This window comes from Megalops cyprinoides, chromosome 16 (genome assembly GCF_013368585.1).
Source record: "Megalops cyprinoides isolate fMegCyp1 chromosome 16, fMegCyp1.pri, whole genome shotgun sequence".
Taxonomy (NCBI): Eukaryota; Metazoa; Chordata; class Actinopteri; order Elopiformes; family Megalopidae; genus Megalops; species Megalops cyprinoides.
In genome coordinates this window covers 4,451,745-4,475,775 of record NC_050598.1, presented here as the reverse complement: position 1 = coordinate 4,475,775, position 24,031 = coordinate 4,451,745, and the positions used below count along the sequence as shown (strand labels likewise).

General features: G+C 45.7%; 1 protein-coding gene across 1 annotated transcript; it reads left to right on the top strand.

Annotated features, from left to right (window-relative positions):
• The first annotated feature begins 1,459 nt into the window (after positions 1-1,459).
• Positions 1,460-23,154, top strand: plod3 (procollagen-lysine, 2-oxoglutarate 5-dioxygenase 3). The gene is made up of 19 exons (XM_036547908.1): positions 1,460-1,641; positions 4,709-4,800; positions 5,146-5,282; positions 7,261-7,424; positions 7,755-7,867; positions 8,677-8,740; positions 9,369-9,466; positions 10,909-11,010; positions 11,291-11,422; positions 12,199-12,320; positions 16,362-16,466; positions 16,814-16,939; positions 17,796-17,937; positions 18,216-18,329; positions 19,361-19,432; positions 21,479-21,583; positions 21,860-22,006; positions 22,462-22,587; positions 22,857-23,154. Exons 1-19 carry the CDS (start codon positions 1,551-1,553, stop codon positions 23,010-23,012), a joined length of 2,208 nt encoding a protein of 735 aa, XP_036403801.1. The 5' UTR covers positions 1,460-1,550; the 3' UTR covers positions 23,013-23,154.
• Positions 23,155-24,031: the final 877 nt, after the last annotated feature.

Below are 24,031 nucleotides of genomic sequence, written 5' to 3'. Positions count from 1 at the left end.
ATAAACTGGATCTGAATTAAATTCTGAGTTTGTACAACTGCAGATGGCTATGAGGAACATATGGGTCCTAAAACAGTTAAGGAACCAACTGAAATGAATCCTTTTGTCAGTTATCCTACTGTAATATACTTGTAAATGCACATGATTCCATATTAAGGTCAAGTAATATCACGTAACAGAATCCTGCCCAGTAAATGCATAATGTCTTTTACTGCCATTCTAGAGCAGGTTTTGAGCTCTCCTGTGTTAGGATGACAAGACTGTTAAAACCCAAAATCGGGACAGAAAAGAAGCTGAGAGCTTTCAGCGTCTCACCCCTTGAAAAACGGTAGATTGCCTAACCGAGAAAAAGTTAGCCTATCAAGTCATGCAGCAATCTGAAGACTATAATACATTACAAACAGACAGCATTGCTCTGATGTGATACCAAAACTTTATTTACTTAATTGTTTTTCTGACATCTTTTTAAGCTCGGAAATCATAAATCAGTTAATGGATTATTTTATTGCATTGACAACTGGGACATTTTTTCAAATATTTGTTGGGACACTGGGGCTCTTGGCTCAAAACCTCTCCTGTCTGTGTCAAACCCTGTTTGGTACCTAGTGTCTTAAGCAGTAAAAAGGCACAAATCCCATGCGAAAGCTAAGCTCCATAACCCATTCACAGCCTGTTTGAGTCTGCACTTCATTATCATTAGCTGACAATAGCCTGGCCCTGCAGTGGCAGGACACCTTGTCAGTATAGTGTAGGGTTGCGTTGACTGGTGTCTGCCTCTGAAGGCTCACAGTTACATCAGCTCCTTCCAGTCACGCTTCATGATGTGTCAGTCCTTTATGGACCGCAGGTACAGGAAAAAATGAAAACCACCACAAGTCACATCCATAGGCCTAGCTGGAAACCATTCCAGCAAAACTGGTGTTTTATAACATACCATACAAAGTAAGCAGTTGAGTTTTTCCACATTTGTTTAACGTATTAATTGTAATATCGGTGAATTAAATCACTGTTATTGAAAATTTGTTAATATTTACTTCAGGGTAAATAATGGAGTCAAAACCATTTGTCTTGGTACTAACTCGCCACTACATTTTAAAGAAGAAACGCTTGCAAACAACAGTGTCCGCTATAAGCGCTTGTGTATGTAGCTAGATCGTGGGACGTCATCACCCTATAATCGCCCCCAGCACTCGCATTCTTAAGACGTGGCAAGGAGATTGCTCCTCACTTTCTCCTCTCTCACGAACTTTCTGGAGCTCGAGGAATGTTGACACTGGTGGAGAGAATCTTCCATTTGTCCAGTCCTGGTTGGCTGACGGGTTGTCCATCTTTTGCCGTAGCTGGCGTTTGATTCGATCGATCGACTTTTCCTAAGATTTGATTGGGTTAAACGGTGTAAAGGGGGCCGTCTCCCACGTGTTGACAGAAAGTTCCCTCAATCAAGATTCCGCGAGAGTTGCACATGTGGAAAAAAGAGAAGTCGGGGCTTCACCGTGCAACGTGAAAGAGGGCCGGGGAAACAAGAGGGGAGACTTAGCCGATCCAAAGGCATGGAGCGGTCTGTTCTAGCCGTGATCTGTGCCTTGCTTCTCGGGCTACTTGACTATGCAATCGCAGCGGAACAGAAAACCATCGCCCCAGGTATGGCTCCTGGCTGTTGCCAGAATTATTTGCATAGATAACGATTTGCTTGTCTGCATCGTAGTCAAACATCGCACGTTTGCTTAGCGACAGCTAAATGAGCAAGCAGGATAACGTATGATTGATTATCTAACTGTAGTTATCACAACACGAACTTTCGGTCTAGTGAGCTATCTGTTAAGACAATTGTTTACCATTACATAGTAAGATATGACAAACCAGATAGCGGCTCGCAAAATATGATGATATTCTCAAGAATGGACCAGCCGGCCAGCTTAGCTTGGCTCGGTAGCGTCGGATGGCCAGCTGTCCAGTCGCCCGATTGATTAATGTAGCTAGGTAACTGTCTAACTAACGTTAGCAAAAGTCCGCTAAACGGCGAAACAGTGGAAGAAGCAGATGTGTGTTTAAAATAAACTAGTTACCCTTGTTAGGCTAGCAAGTAAACTACACATTAGCAGCTGTTGCTAGCAAGACCTCAGCTGTGCAGCAGATGCGTGTAAGTTAGCTGACAGTAAATCCATACAACTTTAGTAACATCAATGTCAGGTAACACTCAAAATGCTATCGAAGGTATACGATCTCGCAAGATGTTAAGAATCAGTAACTGACTAAAATCTAGCCACCTCTTTGCGGAGCAGCTCTGATTTGCGAGCTTGTATGGTTGATGGGTGCGTAGAATGTAGCTCGCTAGCTACGTTCATTAGCTTAGGTAAACGGGCAAATGGATGTTGATCTTCGTGCAAAGATTCAGCGTGTTTAGCTGGCTAATATTAGACGTGAAGGAAAAATTGGCTCGCAGTCTGTCGCATTGGGCGCTGCGCCCTTTGCCTGACTTGGTTCATTGGTCGTTTTACTCTCGTCAAGTTGGGCCAGCTTTATTGTGTATCTTGCTGTCTAATCCAGTTGACTGCACCATTCGACGACCATTAAATAATTCAGTGTTTAATATCACTCCACTGTTTAATTCAGTCATGAACCATTTAGTCTTTATTTACCTGGCTGACGGACTCGGTGAATTAACTCGGGTAAAAGAAATGCAGTGATTATACGAAAACATTCCCTGGCCTCTATTACGATTTGGTTGATTAGGAAAGAATAGCACTGCGCTGTGTACAGTATTCTGTTTTTATAGAATATTAGTGTAGCTATGCGGTGCTCAGCTATTTGCCTTAACGTGCACATGCACCCTGGTTAAGCGCAATGGAGTTTTAAAATAAGACGACTGGTTGGCAAGCGGCAACCCAGTTTAGCCACAATGGAGAAATTTATTCAGTACCGGGACCCCCACCCATATAACTTAAATTCCCCTCCTCTGTGCATACATGGCTGTTTGCTGTGCTTACTTTCCTCCTCCAATGGCCCATCGGGATTGCAGCATGAGGAGTTGGTACAAGGGATGTTTTGTGATGTCATAGCTATTTCCCACTTCCCTTCTAGGAAAATCCAGGTGAATTCCTTCCCCATTCCAGGAGAAAAGGGGGAGGGGTGTAGAAAATTCTGGTGGAATGTGTTCAGTGTGCAAGGCTACAGCATGGTTTTCCCGTCTGCTTGGTTTTGTTCACTTGAGTGAGAGATTACAACTCTGGACGCAGAAGTCAAAATATACACGTTTGATTTCAAACTGTGGTGTTCTCCTTTCGGGGTAACACTGCACACTTATAACCATGTCATGCTTGCTGATTTACTTCCCCCTCTTCCTATTAATAAATATGTGCAGATGAGCTGAACTCAGCAGGTCCCCCAGGGAAAAGGAATGGATACAGGCCTTTCCCACTCAGGTCTGACTCATTTTAGTAGTCAGTCTCTTAACCACAAGGGTGGGACATAGCTGCAGGTCAGAGGGAGGGATGATTGGAGTTGGGATGTACATGCACAGAGGGGAATGGGGTTTGGGTGTGTCTGTGTGTGGAGTAGAAGTAGATGAAGTAGATGTGGCATAGTAGGTTTGGGCATTTTATTCAGTCCTCTCCCTTCACAGCTACCTCAGGCCCAGACTAGCGAGGCTTTTGTTGAACAGGTTGGGCTATTTGCCTGTTCCATCTCACTGTTACCCTTGCTGTGGGGGTCTCTGGCTCCTATGGGACAAAATCTGTTGCCACAGCTAGGGGAGTAAAGACTGGAATCAGGCTTGCCCCTGAAGTCTGGAGTTATCCGTCGGTGGGGCCATTCCCTGCTGTCTGAAATGGTTTTGTAATTCAAGATGGGGTCATTCTAGTTCAGGGAGGTCTCCAGTTGGGAGCTTTTAGTGACGTCTCCTCTCCAGCTGGTTTCATTGAACGCTTAGGCCTGTTCACCCATAAACTCCTACTGTTAGGCTGTGGAGCTGCAGCCCTTAAAGAAGTTTATTCAGTTACTGTTTCACAAGGCATTGAATGTACTCAGATGACAAAATAGTTTAACTTCTCCACAAAAATTCTGTCAATGTCAGGGTAATATACATATTTCTATATTTATTTCTAGTGTAATGGTACGCTCACGTCCTGCACGTATTCTGGCAGATGTTTTTGAGGAACCACAGCCCTGTAAATATAAGGCTGCATGATTTCAGCCCGCGCATTCTGTCATCTGTCATGAACTCTGTGTTACATCCCGCCGTTCCTAAAAAACCCTTCCTGCTGAGGCTAATTCGAGATGTGCTGTAGAGGGGAAGATTTCTCAGTTGCAGTTCTTCAATTAGCCCTCGTTTTCCGCTGCAGCGTTCAGTGCCCCCAGCTACCGCAGTCTAAAAGACGAGTGTCAATTCTGCTAACACTCAAAAATTAGACAAATTGACACAATCGACACTGTCATGCCCAGCGTGACAGATTAATAAGGAAGTGCAAAATTGATTTCAAAGGCAGTTTAGGGTTAGCGTATTCAACCACAGGCGTTGTATGCACTGAATTTAAAACTCTGGATCACACAAAGTGCCAGACTTCCACTGCATGGGAGCTTTTGCCAAAGGTTGCCAAAGTCTTTGTTGTGCGGTGGTTTTAATCCACCTTAGTTTGCAGCTCCACTAATCCTGGTACGCTGTTCCTTTTTTTCTCGTCCCTCTCCTCCCCCCAACCCCCTTGAACCTCAGAGAACCTGCTGGTCATCACTGCCGCCACAGAGGAGACTGATGGCTTCAAGAGGTTCATGCGATCGGTCAGGGAGTTCAACTACACTGTGAAGGTAGGTTCCCCCCACCCCCCCGATTCCTCGCTGCATTTCCCCCCCAACCCCTGCCTGCGTTTCCAGCCGTAGGAGGAGTCCTCACTGGACACGCGGTGATGATGCTGAAGGTGATGAAGGTGATCCTGATGGTGATGTGTGGGGAGGTGGAGTTGTGTGTGAAGTATGTAAATGATGTATTCCACACTGCGGTCATAAGCAGGACACATTTGTGTTGCATGTTTACGGTGGTAGTCTTGGTGGTCCTGCACAAGCAATATTAATGAGGATCCTGATCCTCTCTCTGTCTGCTTGTGCGTACGTGCGTGTATGCGTATGTGTGTGCGTGCACGTGTGTGTGTGTAGGTGCTGGGCCTGGGTGAGGAGTGGAAGGGCGGTGATGTTGCTCGGACGGTCGGTGGCGGTCAGAAGGTCCGCTGGCTGAAGAAGGAGCTGCAGAAGTACAGCGAGCGCCAGGAGCTGGTCATCCTGTTCGTGGACAGGTCAGAGCCCCTCGCTGTGCCTTGCCCCTCTCTGCGGCCACCTAGCAACCACGGACCATCACTGGCACCGGAGGGGAAAACGTGCTCTACACAATATGAGCAAGCACAGAGGAGGCTGTTCCAGAATGAGGCTTTGGTTTTACTTTTTATGTGAGATGCTAACGTGCTGATATTTGGAGCTCTTCGCGGGCCAGCTAATCAGTGCCCACCTCACTTAGCAGCAGGTCAGCCCACACCTCCCCAGTGATGGGAAAACCAGGAAGAGCAGGGGTGACTTTTTGTGTGTGTGAGTGCAGATGTACTTTGCACACCCTATGTGTGCTTGACACATAATTTCTTCAAAAGTCCGCCAGGATTAGGTACTGTCCCCCCCCCCTTTGTCTTCCTTTGTCCTCATCTTTTTGTTCTTCCTTCCTCTCCCTTCCTCTCCCTTTTTCTCACCGCTCGTCTCCTCTTTTGTGGGTGACCTCCTGGCTGTTTTGTCCCATTTGTTCTCTTTCTCTCTCTTTCTCGTCCGTCTCTCTCCCCTTTCTCCTCTCCTGGCTCCTTCCGTTACAGAACCTGACACCCGGCCTACTTGCGGACCTGGCGTAGCCGCCCCCGCTGCCATGAATGGAAGCTTTATCTCCGTGTGACCCTTGCGGACAGGCTGGGCTCCCGTCCCCACGGCTTCTCTTGCCACCTATGCTCTTTCATGTACCGCTGGTGTTAAGGCTCCCAGAAAGTTCTGTGTCTCACTTTTTTCAGGCACACAGTAGACACCTCCAATTTCAGTGAAAAGCCTGATCCTTGTAAAGTTAATGCGGCAGGTTATTGTTTGACAAAGGCTGGCGAAACGTTCAGCATCTTTTGGACCTGTGCCGTGACGGTCACGTTGCACCAGCCTGGAATGGCATTCTGTTCTATTGTCCTGAGCTGGCAAGGTGGAGGGTGGGGGTGAGGGGTTTGGGCTTGGCTGACTTGGCTTCTCAGAAGTGGGTCAACACCTCTCCAGTCTGGCCTGCTGGGGTGGGAAGCCATGTGTGACTTACTGGACAATAACCAATTAGAGAGCTTGCATTCAGTATCGGAGATAAATGTGATTGGACAGATTGGGTCAGGTAGACCCTCTCCAGCCAAGAGTGTCTCAGTGCATGATATCAGCAGGGCAGGCCATCTTGTTCGGACACCCCGTGGGAAATGGAACCCCCCCCCCCCCCCCCCCCCCCCCCCCCATTACAAAAAAGGAGGGACGTGAATGTTCATAAAGACACCGTCACCCACCCGTAAGGTAGCCCACTTAAGATGGCAGGTCTTTAATCAGGATTAATGCGGGATATAGGTTCAGAGTGGTCACATCCTGATGTGTGAGGAGCAGTAATGTAATTGGAGGTCTGGCTGAGAGGGATTTAGGCAGCCTGCCCACACTGTGCCATTTGCGGCCGCTGTGCTCATAATTAAAGGGGCACGGGGGGATCAGTGTGAGAGCGTTTGGCAGTGCAGGCTCTGTGAGATTGGGAACCAAGCACGTTCTTCAGAGCAGGACCCTAGAGCGAGGTTATCTTAAAAAAATGAAATTCTAAATAAGACATATTCAGAGAGAGAGGGGTTATTGTTCATTTTAAGACCCTGTGTTGCATCACTGTTTCCACGTGACCTTAAGCATGGACCCCTGGGACCTGCTGGTGTGTGACGGGGCAAAGGTCATGCTGGCTGTGGCAACAGTGTAGCATAGTGGTGAGGAGCAGGGCTTGTTACCAAAAGGTTGCTGGCTTGATTCCCTGCCAGGGCGCTGCTGTCGTACCCTTAGGCAAGAACTGTCGTACCCACAGTTGCCTCAGTAAATATCCAGCTGTATAAATGAATAAAATTGTAACTTGTGTAAGTCGCTCTGGATGAGAGTGTCTGCTGAATGACATTAATGTAATGTAATGATGTTTTGTTGCTTTGTGTCATGCTGTAAGCTGGCCGTGACGTGCTTCTCTCCCCTCCCCCTCAGCTATGACGTGATCCTGGCCAGCGGGCCACAGGAGCTGCTGTGGAAGTTCTCCCGGATTGGTCACCGTGTGGTCTTCTCCGCTGAGGGCTTCTGCTGGCCCGACCAGAGGCTGGCGTCCAAGTACCCGCCCGTCTACACCGGCAAGCGCTACCTCAACTCCGGAGGTAAGCGGTGTGGCGTAGTGGTAAGGAGCAGGGCTCATAACCAAAAGGTTGCCGGTTCGATTCCCCTCTGGGGCACTGCTGCTGTACCCTTGGGCAAGATATTTAACCAAGGGTACCACAGCAGTATTCAGCTGTATAAATGGATAAAACTGCAACCTGTCTAAGTCATTTAGCAGATGCCCTTACAGCATGACAATGACATATGACATAACTAAATGACACACGACATATAGCTAAATGACAACAATGTAATGTAAGAGACCAGAGGCTGGGTCCCCTAATCGCAGCCCCCACCCCCCCGCTTAAACCCGGTCCCGTGGCTCACCTCAGGGTTCATCGGCTACGCCCCTGATCTCAGCGCCATCGTTCGGCAGTGGAAGCACAAGGACAACGACGATGACCAGCTCTTCTACACCAAGATCTACCTGGATAAGGCCCAGCGGGTCAGTGCTCCTCTTAATCTGGGTTTCCACAAGGGGGTCCTGCTTTTGGGAAAAAAATGACAAACTGCAATTGACAGAGGCTTCATGATGACAAGTTGGGTCTTTCTAAATGCTTTTGCAGCTCATAACTAACCTTGTCTGTATGCACAGTGTGAATTTTTCTTAGCTTGAAAGCTGTACTTAAAAGCAGGCCATTGTTTGTGGTTGTAATTCTTAATGTAAGTGGGTGTCAGGGCTCCTTAACTGAACTCTGTCTCATGGGGTCTGTGTTCAGAGGCTTCATGCAGAGGGTCATTTTCTCACCTGTACTGCTTTATTTGATGGCTTGGGCTATTTTTCAGTTGGCGGATATTTTATTGTCATTATGACACTTTTCATGTGGTAGACCTTAACTGCTCCGGCATGTGTACACATTTTAATGATAGATACCCTGTGCCTGCTGTGACTATAAACACACAGCCTAGGAGCCATACTTAATGTGATGTGTATACAGCATGCTTTGGAGTTTCAGTGTTCCAGGACACTAGGTGGCAGGCATGTTTGTGTTGTCAGGAAGTGGGTTTATATTTTAAGTAGTGAGATGTAGGAAGTCAGTGCATGCTTGCTCATGATAGACTGACCACTCAATTCCAGTAGACACATCCAGTCTAAAGCCTCATTGCTTTAGGAAAGGTGGAAGTGATGCAAAGTGTAAAGAGAGACCTAATAGGAACAGCTAAGGTCAGTGCCAAGCTGTGGTGCTGAGGGGCAGTCACCTTCCACAATGTGGTCAGCAGAGTGTGACTGCCTGCATCTCTTCCTTCCCTCAGACCAAGTTCAACATGACCCTGGACCATCGCTCTCGCATCTTCCAGAACCTCAATGGAGCTATTGGTGAGGGGGGCCTTCCCGTTTCCGAAACCCAGCCTGTTCTTTACTGTCGCACCTCTCCAGTGAGAGGCGTCTGTCTGTCTGCCTCCACCCCACCCCACCCTCTGGCTGTTCCTGTCCTCCACCTGTTCTCCCAGCTTTCTGTCTCTGGTTTAATCTGTCAGTCCTTATTCACTGAGCTCTTCCACCACCTTTATTTTGGCTGTACTCCTTTCTCGGAAGGATATCATGTCCTTGGGTATATCTGCGTTGGTGGGTGTTGGGCTGGAGACAGGTGTAGAGGCCTGTGAAACACTTGTAACAACACATTACATGTAACATGTAATGTTGTGAATATCAAGAGACCTATGAGATCTGTAACAGCTCGTCACATGTAATATATAATGATATGTAGCCTCAAGAGCTACATAATGTACATTATGTAGCCTGTGAAATCTCTGTAGTGGTATGTTTCATGTAACATGCCACCTTAATATAACGTAAAGGGATGCATGAAACCGTTTTAACAATGTTACATATAACATGTGATGTTGCATAATGTCAGGTGTAGCGTTATGTGTCACGTGTAACCAGTGTAACGCACCTCTGAAGCACTGTGGTCTTAACTGTCTGCCTGCCTTTGTCTCTGAAGAGGAGGTGGTGCTAAAATTTGAGAAGGCTCGTGTCCGTGCCAGGAACGTGGCCTACGACACCCTCCCCGTCGTCATCCATGGCAATGGACCCACCAAGGTAGAGCCCTGTTAAAAGCAGGCAGCAGCGCAACGTAGTGATAATGAGTGGGACTTGCCAGGCCGATTCCCAAGTGGGGCACCGCTGTTGCACCCTTGGGCAAGGTACCATTGTCCTGTTATTTTCCAGGACTTCCTTGACCACCTTTTCCCAGGGAATTTCCCTATGGAATAATTATCCGTACAGTACAGCACGTACAGTGCTTTGTGCAGTACATTACATTGTTGACATTTAGCAGATGCTTTTATACAGACTTACATGGGTTTTTTCTTTTTTTTAACACATTACCCATTTTTACAGCTGGATATTTACTGAGGCAATTTTGGGTTAAGTACCTTGCCCAATGGTACAACAGCAGTGACCCAGCGGGGAATCAAACCCACAACCTTTTGGTTACAAGTCCTGCTCCTTACCACTATGTTACACTGCTGGCCTGTATTTGTGACAATCATGATTGTAAAAATGCACTACAACAAATAAAATTTGATTGATCAATTGATTTATTGATGAAGAATACCCTGCTTTCAGTGGGTACCTGTAAACTATGCTGGTTGGTAAGCAAATATGATGTAATCTGATGTGAAGATTCCGGTGTACCTCACCATCTTTTGAGATTCAGCAAGTACATCTGGCTGTGTGGGACATTGACGGTTATAGGCCTTCTCGCGGGGAGTGGAATGTACTTTCAGGAGCTCAGAGATAACGTGTTTGGTTCACAGAAAAACAAAACAGGTATTTGTTGAATATTATGTTCTCTTTTTTTCTTGTGCCACTTAAAGAACGTAGGCGAGGCTCGTTTTGATTGTGAGAGAACAGTAGAGTGGTTACAGCTTTTATATGTAATGATTGTATTTAATTCCTTGTCATGACTGTAAACATAGTGTAGGAGCCAATCTTACATATTGTGTGTATAATTTAATTGAGGATTTCAGTCTTCCAGTACACTAGGTGGCAGTATTGTTTGCATCATCAAGCAGTGGGTTGATGTTTTAAATTGTCAAGCATAAGAAGTCAGGTAAGTGTGGGTGTATGGGAAGTCACGATTTCTTACCTCGGTCACAGACACAGCCACAGGCATTTTTCAAATATCACCTGACGCTGCAATAACTTCTCTCACCACGGACCACCATGTACCGCCATACATACAACTCCGTTCAGTTATTATTTTCTCACCCGCATATCGGCCATCGTAATGGGAACGGCATCCAAAGGATCAGATGTTTTGTGTTGTATCTTAAGATAAAAGGTGAAACCCTGTACAGTGCAGTGCTGGATGTTGTCCAGCCTAAGGGCCCGGGTGTGCATGCTCACTTCAGTGTGGCTAACTGTGCTGTAGATGGGTGGGTTAGAGGGGGGAGCTGCAGTGGAGCAGGAGTTTGGTCGCTGCCGTGCTCTGTGCCTTTCCCGCCCTGCTCAGTGTGGCTCTTTGTCCCTCCCTGCAGCTGCAGCTGAATTACCTGGGGAACTATGTCCCGACAGCGTGGACACATGAGACTGGCTGCGGCATCTGCGATGACGACCTGCTGGACCTGAGTGAAGTGCCGGTGTGTGTGAATCTTTATATGTATGTGTCACGCACATATGTGTGAGTCTCCCACTTCAGTAGCCCACTGCACAATGACTGACAGGAAATGTGTGATCTGGTTTGCATTTTAATATTAATGAGTTAATTTCTCTGGCTGTGCAAGTGTTAATGGTGGGCTGGGCTACTGGTTATGGGATTGTGTAATCTTGCTTCCACACACAAAACGGTGCTGGAGCTAAAGGCACACCGTCCGGTGTGTGGTAACACTTTGAGGTTACCGACGTCTGGTTCTGCTGCAGGACGAGGAGATGCCAATCATCCTGATCGCCGTGTTCATCGAGCAGCCCACACCCTTCCTGGAGGAGTTCCTGGAGAGGCTAACCACCTTCAACTACCCCCTGAGCAGACTGAGGCTCTTCATTCACAACAATGTTAGTGCCTCCCTCCTCAGATGTTTTACTTCTGCTGAGCCCCTGAGCCTATAATCCTGAAGGTCCAGTACATCGGGGCCAATCAGAGATGCCCTGGTGGAGTTACTGGTGACTACAGTGTCTACTCCAGATTCCGCTTTAAAAGCGGAATTAGACATTAAAAGCCTTGTGAAGCCAGTTGAAGGCTCAACCTATGACAAAGTTGCACTGAATGTTCTACTCGCTGCCCCTTTTTTTGCACCAGCTTTCACTGCTAGCTGCTGGTGTTTTTCCTGTATGATGTCAAGGGTCCGTGCATATGCTCAGAATTCACCGTGACCAGTATGTATGCTCAGATCTGACTATGACGGACACATACATGCAGATTGCATTGTGGGTTCAGGGAAGCATCTTTTTTTGCCAGTGGAGTACTGGACTTCACCACCTCCATTTCTGTTAAAAGCACGGGCTCCACACTGTGGCTCTCACAATTTGGTTAGTGTGTGAAATTCACCACGCAGGCACCGCCACAGCCACAGATATGTTCGGTTGTGTTCTGTATGTACAGTTGATCCTGTGACATAATTACATACACGTTTGTACTCTTACTTATTTAGTTGCACTGGAGAAGCGCACCTGCTAAATTACAAATTTTAAATTTGCCACAAATTGCAAATTGGCCAAAGCTTGTTGAACAGTACGTGGTGACATTAGCCAAAGCCTGGTGCTCATCGCCAGTATAGTGGACCAGTCAGGGGCATGTGTTTAATGTCCCCTCCCTGTCCTCCCCTTCCCAGGTGGTCTACCACGAGCAGCACATCCAGAAGTTCTGGGACCGCCACCGGGCCCTATTCCCAGACACCCGGGTCGTGGGGCCAGAGGAGAACCTGCAGCACGACCAGGCCAGAACCATGGCAGTGTGAGTGTTGTAGAGACAGCGGATTTATTTATTTAAGTGAAATATACGCCTGCCTCAAATAAACACAGGGGAAAATTATATTTATTTTTCGTGACAATAAAACGAAAGAGCTGTGGGTTAAAATGCTTACAGTAGTCCTATTTATTTTTTGTGGCTAAAAAATGAAGTAACACAAATAATTTTTTACATTAGGCTAAATGAGGTTGTTTTAGTGAATCTAGTTTGCCTTATGCATGTTCATCTGTTCACGAATTAGATTAAACATAAAGGAAGAAAACAAGCTGTCTTTCGGATCATGATAGCCTAAAAATTCAGTGATACTGGTATTCTTACAGACTGTGCTCTCCCATCATAACTGTAGGTTGTAATGACAATGTTTAACTTACTTTATTAGTGATTCCTGTTTGAGTTGCTACCAAAGAGTGCTGTATAGTTTGTTAAGTAGGGAAGGGAAAAAACATGGTGAATTTTCCTGGTCAGTTCAGCTACCAATAACTTGCAGAAGCCTGAAGGCTTTAGGTGAAATAAACGCAGGTCTCTTAATATGGCCGAGTCTCCAATAAATGCCCATAAAGTAATTAAAGCAAATAAATGCCTCAGCGTTTATTGGAAGTTTTACAGTATTTACATTACATTTACACTGATTCATTTGGCAGATGCTTTTATCCAAAGTGAGGCAGAGTACAACACACATCATCCCCGGATAGACAAATGTCATCAGCTTCATCAAAATGGACCCCAAGACACATCTAGGGCCATGTGTATCAATGGTGCGTACGCACTAAAATCGTGCTGAGCACTTTTATACACATAAAACGGTATGAAAAGATACTTCCCGGGAAAACGTGTACCTCTGCGCATGGTCTTGAAGGGGCGTACGCATAAAATTTGTAATTTTCAGGTTGGTGACACCAAGAGGAACTAATGGTGATGCAAGTAAACGGGGCCCAGGCCCAGCGCCAGGATGAAGTGACTGAGGGGGCAGTTAAAAATGACGAGGGGGCAAATCTTTATATAGTAAAACATTATCATCCTGCTCTGCCTATTTCTGCATTTTTTTCATCCTGCTGATGGCAATATATTGGCGTTTTGACTAGATGCGAGTAATTCCCTACCTTACCTTTTCCATGTGTTTGTGCGTCATGGCCATAATATAAAATAGGAATATTTGGGGTAGATTGCTAGGTCACCACCTAACATTGGTCTGGTAGGTTTAATAAAATTCATTGATTTAGCCATGCAGCTTCTGAAAGGCTAAATAACAACAACACATGACTACTATTTCAAAATCAAATACTACATTTATTTCACATCAGTAGTGAAGCCAGTATTAAACCTGAGCACTTGTACACAATAATGGACAAAAGTATTCGGACGCCTGACCATTACACCAACAGGAACTGTAATGACATTGTATTAAAATACATATACTTTAATACGGAGTTGGTCCCCCTTTTGCAGCTATAACAGCTTCCACTTCTCTTGGAAGGCTTTCCACTAGATTTTCTATGGGAATTTATGCCCATTCATTCTGTAGAGCATTTATGAGGTCAGGCACTGATGTTGGACGAGAGGGCCTGGCTCGCAATCTCCGTTCCAGTTCATCCCAAAGGTGCTCAATGGGGTTGAGGTCAGGGCTCTGTGCGGGTCAGTCAGGTTCTTCCACACCGAACTCATCAAACCATGTCTTTATAGTCCATGCTTTGTGCACTGGGGCACAGTCATGTTGGAATAGAAAAGGGCCTTCCCCAAACTGTTGCCACAAAGTTGGAAGCATAGCATTGTCCAAAATGTCTTGTTATGCTGAAGCATTAAGATTGGCCTTCACTGGAGATAAGGGGCCTGGCCCAAACCCTGAAAAACAGCCCCATACCATTATCCCTCCTCCACCAAACTTCACAGTTGGCACAATGCAGTCAGGCAGGTAATGTTATCCCGGCATCCGCCAAACCCAGACTCGCCCATCTGACTGCCAAACAGAGAAGCGTGATTCGTCACTCCACAGAACGCGTTTCCACTGCTCCACAGTCCAGTATCGGTGTGCTTTAGACCACTCGATGCTTGGCATTGGTGATGTGAGGCTTGCATGCAGCTGCTTGGCCATGGAAACCCATTCCATGAAGCTCCCGCTGCACAGTTTTTTGTGCTTATGTTAATGCCTGTGGAAGTTCGGAACTCTTCAGCTATGGAATCAGCAGAGCGTTGGCGACTTTTACGCACCATGCGCCTTAGCATGCGCCTTAGCAGTGATTTTACGTGGTCTTCCGCTTCGTGGCTGAGTTGCTGTTGTTCCTAAACGCTTCCACATTCTAATAATATCACTTGCAGTTGACCGTGGAATATCCAGCAGGGATGAAATTTCACAAACCGTCTTATTGCAAAGGTGGCATCCTATTGCAGTACCATGCTTGAAGTCACTGAGCTCTTCAGAACGACACATTTTGTATCACAAATGTTTGCAAATGGAGACTGCATGGCTAGGTGCTTGATTTTATACACCTGTGGCAACAATTTAAAATCTGACCACTTCCTCTTCACCTCCTCCACCGTATGCACCTCTGGTGAAACTGCATTCATTGCAATCACCACTTTGAGCCACTCTGCATTTTTCTGTCAATTTGAAATGCCGCTAGTCTGGCCTCCAAAAAGGACATTTTTTTCTCCTCTCCACCTCATCAACCATCAACTCTATCTCCGTGTCCGAATAATTTCTTACGTCCTTCTATTGATCCTCAACATTTACCTGGGATGTTTAATATGCTAATTCGACAAATTAAAGGCTTGTCGGTCCATATAAGAACAATTGTGGAAGAGGGTGTTAAGCGCGTTCATGTGCACATAACCTCACGCTAATTTGATTTACGGTGGGATTTATGAAAACAATTAGGCATACGTGGTGTTTGATAACTCTGACAAAAAACCTCCATACACAAATTGTGGGATTTGTGCGTACACATGGTCCTACAAGTTGTACACAAAGATTTATACATATGACCCCTAGAGTTTTGCAAATGGTTAGAAAGAGGAGAAAACAGTCTTTCTGACAATTTCTGGAGTTGTGAAATAAGATTGATATTAAGTGAATGACTGCTTGACATGTAGCAACAGTTACAGAATAGTGGTTTTTAGGAAAAATACATCTAAAGTTAAGGCTACAGTTAAGCTCTTCTGTCTTCTTGTCAGTTAACCTGCAGCGTTTGTCTCTGCCAGCAGCTCAATTGAGATCAATATTCTGCGATTTACAGCATTAGAAACTTTGTCATTCTATGACATTCCTAGTAAGATACTAACTAGCTAGCTACTTTATTTACCTCAGAATGGTCTCTCATATGAGAAACTCCAAAACTGCAATCTGACACAGGCTACCGTTGAGCATTTTTTTTCAGGAAGTGATACATGCCATCTATTGTGGACGTGGTGAAGTGCATTGAAACGCTTGGCACTTCATGAATTTATATTTAAAGATTTCAGGCAATACCAGAGCATCCTGGGATTGGAAAGGTTTTGCTAAGTATTAAGCGCAGTCACATAGGCGTCAAGCCCTTTGCTCTGAGAGAAAATGTTCATAAATCAGGGCTATGAAAGTGTACTTTGATGATTTTGATATTCAAATATAAATGGTAGAAAATATGGTAGAAAATGTTTTTTTTCTTCTAGTGAAATGGTTTAAAATGCCAAAATAGGTGAAGTGTGACTTCTTGGCAAAAATGGCCATTTTCTGCTCATTTGCCAGTGCCTCATCCAATTGATTTCGATAGAAGGGATTCACATAATGTGTTAAATTTCCTATAAAACTAAATATGCGTTGACTTGTAAGTCACTTTGGATAAAAGAATCTGCCAAATGAATAAATGTAAATGTTCAGACTGCAGCTAGAAAGTAGCTCAGGTTTGATTTTTTTTTTTTTTTTTTTGCTCATATGTAAGCCAGTTTGGATGTTCTTGGAACAATGTGAACAGCAAGAAACACATCTTTTCAGTCAAAAAAAAATACACCCCTCCCCTGGCAATCCTGTAATGTGCCCGTTTTGCTGTCTGACAGGGAGGCATGCCGGGATGACCCCACTTGTGATTACTACTTCAGCATCGACTCTGATGTGGCCATCACCAACCCAGACATCCTGCGGATCCTGATTGAGGAGAACAAGTGAGTCACCAAGCAACCGAGCGGCCGGGCAGCCAGCCGTGCAGGATTGCAGCCGAAAGGCACGCAAAAGCTTCTGCAACAGCAGCAGCACTCTGTCTGCAGGGTTTTATTAACCAGAATTGATATGGTCGAGGGTCCCCGCCAAGTGCTTCAGGTTTAACGTGCCAACACACACAGTAGCCATGTGTATATACTTACACTTTGTATATACTATACATACTAACTGGATGTGGGAGGGAGGGCATGTTTATGGAGAAAACAGAATCAGAGTATGTTTATGGTGTACAGAGTAAACTCATGGGTTAGTAAACCCTAACCTTCCTCCCTGTGCCCCCCCAATCCCCCAGATCGGTCATCGCCCCTATGCTGTCCCGCCATGGGAAGCTGTGGTCCAACTTCTGGGGCGCGCTGAGCCCAGAAGGGTTCTACTCCCGCTCTGAGGATTACATCGACATTGTCCAGGGCAAGCGTGTGTGAGTATATGCACCAAACTTGACCAGCGTGACTGTCAGCAAAGGTGAAACGGCATGTTTAAAGAGTTACTCAAGTGTTTGGGTTCTTCCAAATGCTTCCTTAGCATGAATGATGAAAGCATTCCTGTATGCCACCATAGTTGACATGTTTACTTGAGAGATCAGCATGGTTTGGTAAACATGCACGAAGATAATGTTATTGCAATATTTCGTCTGTATTGATATCGTAACAGCAAATATCAAAAATGCCACAATGTTTTGTGGGCATGAGATTATAACATGGTATCAAATTTCCACATGATTTACATTTAAAACTATGATATATATATTTTTTTAAAACATTTTTTCCACAAAAATTCTTTCAATGGGTTCTTTGTACCTGCTTTACTTTTTCTGTTACTCCCCTTGAGTTTTGCATTTGCATTTTTGTAGCCGTTTGTAGCCTCTTCCCAATAGCGCCACCATGTGACACCACTGAGAAAGACAGCAGAATGGCGAGTAGCTCTGAGCGGAGCTGGGAAAACTTTGCATTACTTTACATTATTGTCATTTACCAGATGCTCTTATCCAGAACAGCTTGCACGTGTTAGTTTTTACATATACATGTTTTTACAAGTACATGTTTTTACATTTTCTATGCATCCAATGTTACTAAGAACAGGAAGGAGTTTACTGTGATGGCTGTGTGGGGGAAATAACTCCCTTGAAATCTGTGGAATAATAACATGGTCATAAAGTGTTTCCTCTCCTCTGATGATCTCTGGTCAGACAAATGGGTGTTGAGTAGAACATAACTGACAGGGTGTGGATTCACACAGAGGGTTAACCCTCTCCTGTCTCTGTCTGTCCATCTCAGCGGGCTGTGGAACGTGCCCTACATCACTCAGGTGTACCTGATCCGAGGGTCCACACTGAGAACGCGGCTGAGCCAGGTCAGCCTGTACAAACAGGAGGGGATGGACCCCGACATGGTGTTCTGCAGAGCGGTGCGAGACCAGGTCTGTCTCCTGCGCGCGCGTGTGTGTGTGTGGGCATGCCTGTCTCTTGTGTGTGTGTCTGTCCTTTGTCTGAGTTGTTTGTGTGAGATATCCTTTTGTGTGTCTTTTGTGTGTATGCATCCTCTGAGTATGTTTTATGCATGCATATGTCTTTATGTGTATGGCTTTGTGTGTCTGTTTGTATGTGCATCTTTCGAAGTGCTTTTTTCTTGCTGTGCCTGCCGAAGCCACCGTCACGCCTCACCCTTCCTCTTTCTTCTACTTCTGCTGTTCCTCAGGGAGTGTTCATGTTTGTGTCGAATAGAGATGATTTTGGGCGACTGGTCTCCTCCACCAACTACAATATCAGCCGACTGCACCCTGACTTGTGGCAGATCTTCGACAACCCTGTGGTATGATTTCCACTCTTTCACACACACATATTCGTGTGCACACACTCACACACACATATACACACACACACACACACACACACACACATGCAAGTGCACACGCGCGCGCACACACACACACACTCACCCATGGCATATCAGACACACATACACACACACACTGGCTTGGGTCCTCCAGGGAATGGAATCTAGCACCCTTTGACTCATCAGACTCCTGCAGGTTTCTTGGAAGCCAGCAGTGAGGCCACACCCATCCTGCAGTTGGCATTGGGCTCACAGCTGCATGCTGGGCGTTATGAAACAGTAACGGTTGGTATGTGAGCGTATTGGTATATTACATCCGCTGTGCCCCTGTACTCACCTCTTAGTGCAGTCATTGCCGTGTTGAGGCAAACAACATATCCAGATGGCTGCAAACAGGGGAAAGAGAATAGTAATAAATAGAAAGGAACATCTGATGACAAACTGATTTGGCATGAAAAAGCCATAGTTACTTTAATTACTAGCTACTAGTTACAAGCTTTGGTCTGTATCTGTGACTGCTGTAGCAGGCCGATCATGACATCAGCTGCATATGTTAGAATGGTCCGATTTTGAGCATTCTGTCCATGTTAGTCAGAAGGGAAATATTTGCATGTAAAATCATATATGTCAAAAATATTGGTTTATTGCCTCCAAAAGCACAAGCAACGCAGTTTCATACCAGCTGAAGGTATTAGCGAAGTTTCGTAAGTATAGCTGAAAAGCCACAGGAGCAGTTATGTACAGAGAATGGAGAAATAGGAAGAACATTAAAATGGCTTTTTTTAGGCTAACTTTATTTAAAAAAAAAAAAAAAAAAAACAAACTTATATGCCGATGGATTCAGAGGGACAAATACACAGATAATAATGTTGTGCTGTAGCTTGTGTAATGAGATGCATGCTGGTGTAGTCACTGCACACATTATTAACAGAGCACTGCTCTGCACTGGTATAATGGCGGGCATGCTCGGCAGAGCGTCATCACCTTAATGATTCTCTTTTCTTTAGGACTGGAGGGAGAAGTACGTCCATGAGAACTACTCTAAGATCTTCGATGAGGATGAGAACATTGTGGAGCAGGTAAGGAAAGAGAACTGCCCTCGGGTGTGCCAAAGGTCGGGGGGGGGGGGGGGTCATGGGAAGCACCAAGTGTTCAAATCTCATTCCCCTGCAACAGAGTTGAGTTGTGTTTGGCCTCCTTCCATCAGGTCAGCTAGACCTCGAATAGGGTTCTAGCAGAGAATTTAGAATGATACCAGCCAGGCACAGGAGGAGGATTCAGACCCGAGGCAGCCACTTCTGTGGATGACTGTTTGACGGGTGTCGGGAAGGAGGCTAGGGTGGAAAGTGTCTAGTCTGTGTAGCGAGAGAATTTGGCAGCCTTGTTTTTTTTTCTCTAAACTAGCTAAAGGCTCACTAAACTAGCAGGAGGCAGGGTTTTCTGGGTGGGCTGCTTTGCACCATCATCGCTGTGGTGAAGCGGTCGGGCTAACTGAGGTGTAATACTGAAACTGAACAGCTCGGGGGCGGGGGGGCTACCAGGCCATATTAAATTAGCATGTCCTAACGGAGAAACAGGTGCAGATATGGAAGTTGCAGGGGAAGAAAATGGGCGGCTGGAGCACTGAAGTATTGGGATACAGGAAAAGATGTGGGCGTGTTAACACTGGAAGAAAGGATCCACCACCTGCAGCGCACAGTGATAACCGTGACAGAGCTCAGGGTGCAGAGGGGTTTCAAATGGTTACTGTAATGATCATGATGAGGAGAAGGAAGAAATCGCCTCGGGCAACTCAATCCAAGATGCAACTACCCATCGGATTAGAGGTCAGGTTTACTCAATTACAACCTATAAGTGAATTTCTGGATAATACTGAAGGACAACAGAAGCTGGATGTCAGCTCACATGAGACAGTTTTGTCAAGTTGCACAAACCCGAACGACTTCGCCTGAAGAAACTCGGTACGAGCGAATGGCTAAGTTCAGACTGCAACTAAAAGCAACCTGACTTTTTAGAGCAGTGTGAACAGCAAAAAAAAAAAAAAAACAAGCACATAAGGTCGTATCTTTTCAGTTCCACTTTGGACCACATGAATATGTCAAAGTAAATCAGATATCTAGCCATGTGACCTGCGTATGACCTGTGCTTGAATGCTATAGTCAGAATTAAGTGCATTTAACGTGGCCCAAGTCATCACTCTGCATGCGACATGTTACCCTCATTATTATGATTCTGCTTGGCTAGACAAACGTGGAGTCTTTTGCTACTGTTTATATGCGTGTTCTGCCCTGCATATTCTGTTTTGTTTGATCATATGTTCTGTAGAAGATGTAATACCACAGCTGACCACCAGGTGGTAAGATATAGAAATGTGTATATAAGAATTATCTACAGTTGTAGTGAGGAAAAACAGGAAGTAGTTTTTTCCTTCTGTTCAGTTGTAAACAAAGGTGCAACAGTAGTGAATTGTCACCCTTTCATCGCAGTTGATTCTCCTGCTGTAACCCTCCGAAAGCAAGGCTTTTTGACTCTTATTCATGTTGTTCATCTGATTCATCTGCTTCCTGACTAACTTCCTGACTCATGAATAGAGTTTGGCTGGCTGTTTATCTGCGTTCAACACTGGAGACAGTGAAAACGTAGAGAAAACAGTACAATGTGCATACAGGACATTTCAGGATGGAGGTCCGTTCACACTGATATTGAATATGGGGCATGACTTTTTTTTTTTTTTTTTTTGCACAGAAAGAAGACAAGTGGCACTAAAACGTATATAGGCATTTCTAGCTGCAGCTATTGAGAAAGAGCAGAAGAGATTCATAGGTAGAATGTTAGGTCTGGGGTTGCAACTCCTTTTTCTCCCTCCTCTTGAATCGGGTGCAAATCTAAATGAAAAGAGGAGATTCTTAAAGGGGAGCTGCTGAGGGTGGATGTGCAGGCGGGGGTGGCTCTTTGCCCTTTTCAATATATGCTCACAATTGTGGAAGGCAACGCAGTGATTTCTCTCTCACTCTCTTTCTTTCTTTCTTTCTCATTCCCTCCTACCCTTCACTCTCTCCCACTCTGTCTCTCTCCCTTTCTCTCCCACTTTCTCATTCCCTCTCCCTCTTTCTCCCTCTCTCCAGCCCTGCCCGGATGTGTACTGGTTTCCAGCCTTCTCAGACAGGATGTGTGATGAGCTGGTGGAGACCATGGAGGACTTTGGCCAGTGGTCTGGAGGGAAGCACAAGGTACAATAAACCCCACCCTGCCTCTGCAGGTCCTTTACCGCAAGTGACATCTGCTGCTGTCTATATGGACTCTGCTGTCAGGGCCTTTCTCCTGGCCTGTGTAATTAATGTTGGTGTGTACGTACGGTCTGTGTAATTACTATTTCAGATCTGTATGTCTGCCTATTTCTGAGTCTGTGTAACCTTACTCTAGACTAAGGTACATGTGTGTCTATGTGTCTGTGAGTGTGTGCAGTCCCGACTCTGCAGTGACCTCCCTGTATGTGTGTGTGACAGGACGAGCGCCTGTCTGGGGGTTATGAGAACGTGCCTACGGTGGACATCCACATGAACCAGATCGGCTATGAGAAGGAGTGGCTCAAATTCCTCAAGGAGTACATTGTCCCTGTCACCGAGAAACTCTACCCTGGCTACTATCCCAAGGTGAGGCTGTCACTGTTGCACAGCATGTCTGGGTCGAGCGTCCTCAAGACTATTCACAGCGAATGGGGCGACCGACAGCCAAGTCAGAGATTCCAAAACAGGAAATCCCGCTCCAGCCTTACTGCCAAGCATTTGATCCTGTTTGATCTTACTGCCGAGCTTTAAACGCACTGATGGTTTTCCAGTACCAGTGTCAATCTCAAAAACGTAGGCCAACTAGCCATGGTGGAAGCATTTCATTAACACTCAGTTAAAGCTTGTTATAATTCAACAGGCTGTACAGATTATGCCTTATCTGTATCTTCATCTGTATTTGTTGAAAGAGAAGTTGAACAGAAAGTGCTTGTGATTAATTTAGGAAGTGACACACAGAGCATTCTGATTGTAGAACCACAGCCAGAGGTGGTGGCTGCTCTAACTCCTCCTCCCTGTCTCCCCCCTGCTTGTTGGACCAGGCCCAGGCCGTGATGAACTTTGTGGTGCGATACCGGCCTGACGAGCAGCCCTCCCTGCGGCCCCACCACGACTCGTCCACCTTCACCGTCAACATCGCCCTCAACAGCAAGGGCAAGGACTTCCAGGTGCGGAGATAACAATCACACTGTCCCTCGTCACACCGAACAGTGCTGTCCGATATGTCGCGTCTTTCAGGTGCCAGTTTGCTTTGGCAGTGCTGACATCGGATTCACAGCTCCCTCTGCTACACAGATGCACTTGTGTCCTCTCTGGCAGGGCTGCCTCTACCAGCAGCCCTACACTTTTTTGTAATAGACTTTTGTAGCCATCTTCCAACCAGTAGATGGGGGCTCCCACTGTGCAAGGTAACATGTGATTGTGTGTTGCTTTTCAGGGTGGGGGATGCAGGTTCCTGCGCTACGACTGCAAAGTAGAGGCTCCCCGAAAGGGCTGGTCCTTCATGCACCCCGGCCGCCTCACGCACTACCACGAGGGGCTGCCCACCACCCAGGGAACGCGCTACATCATGGTCTCCTTTGTCGACCCATAATGCATTGGGGCAGGGGGCTAAGGACTCAGTGATCTGGTCTGGTTGCAGGCGGAGGGCAGTGTAAAATAATTATTGTGTGTGATGGGGGGGCCCTAGTTGCCTAAAATGCTTTAAGCAACTCGCCCATCTAATGTAGGCAGGCCCTTATGACAGTGTTTATGTTAGGTGGGGTTAAAACCATTTCACTTGCAGTTGTGAATGTTTTAAGTTATTTTAAAGAAATAAACTTATTTTGGGGGAAGTATATCTTTTTTTATTTTTGTGATGGTTAGCAACACCTCTCAAAGATGGGCAACCCAGAGTGTCAACCACTAGCCTTGTAGAACAGTTACTAGTAATATTAGACTGCCAGGAAATGTTCTCATCTTTGTACAAGTAGTTCTGAAGGTTTTAGTGAGGCTTTTTTTATGAAACTGTTCACAGGAATTGGCATGAGGCCCTTGCAGATGCAGAGAAAAAGAGCCGAAATGAGAGGTATAGGATCACTTTTGTTTATCGTCACTCATCATGATACTGTTTTTGTGGGTAAAAATTGAAACCAGGAGCCATTTTGGTTCAAAATCTTTGTAGCCTTGGTCCTAAATCATTTCAGTGCATTCTTTGTGTAGCAGGGGAGAAGAGGTTCTTACGATAAAGAAGCATTAGTCAGGCTGCTATGGCCAGGACTATTAAAAAAAAAATGTAACCATGACTACAAGATGAATTGGTGGGGCCAGAACCCAGCCTCTCACAGGTATCTCTGGATTATTTTTTTAGGTGGCTTTAATGTTTTCCATTTGAGGAAACTGGTGCAATAATGGCCACCAGTACGGCACAGTTGGGAAAAGGTAGAGAGCGTCGGCTCTGGTTGGTTCATTTTAGGTTTTACACACCAGCACAGTATCCATGCAGCACACACACATTACAGTTCTGTTCTTTTTGCAGAATTTACTAAACCAGATAGAGATTATTCGAGGTGTCAGTCTGTTGTTTACAAAACTCAGAGCATTGAGTGCATGATGGCATCAGCACTCCTGAAA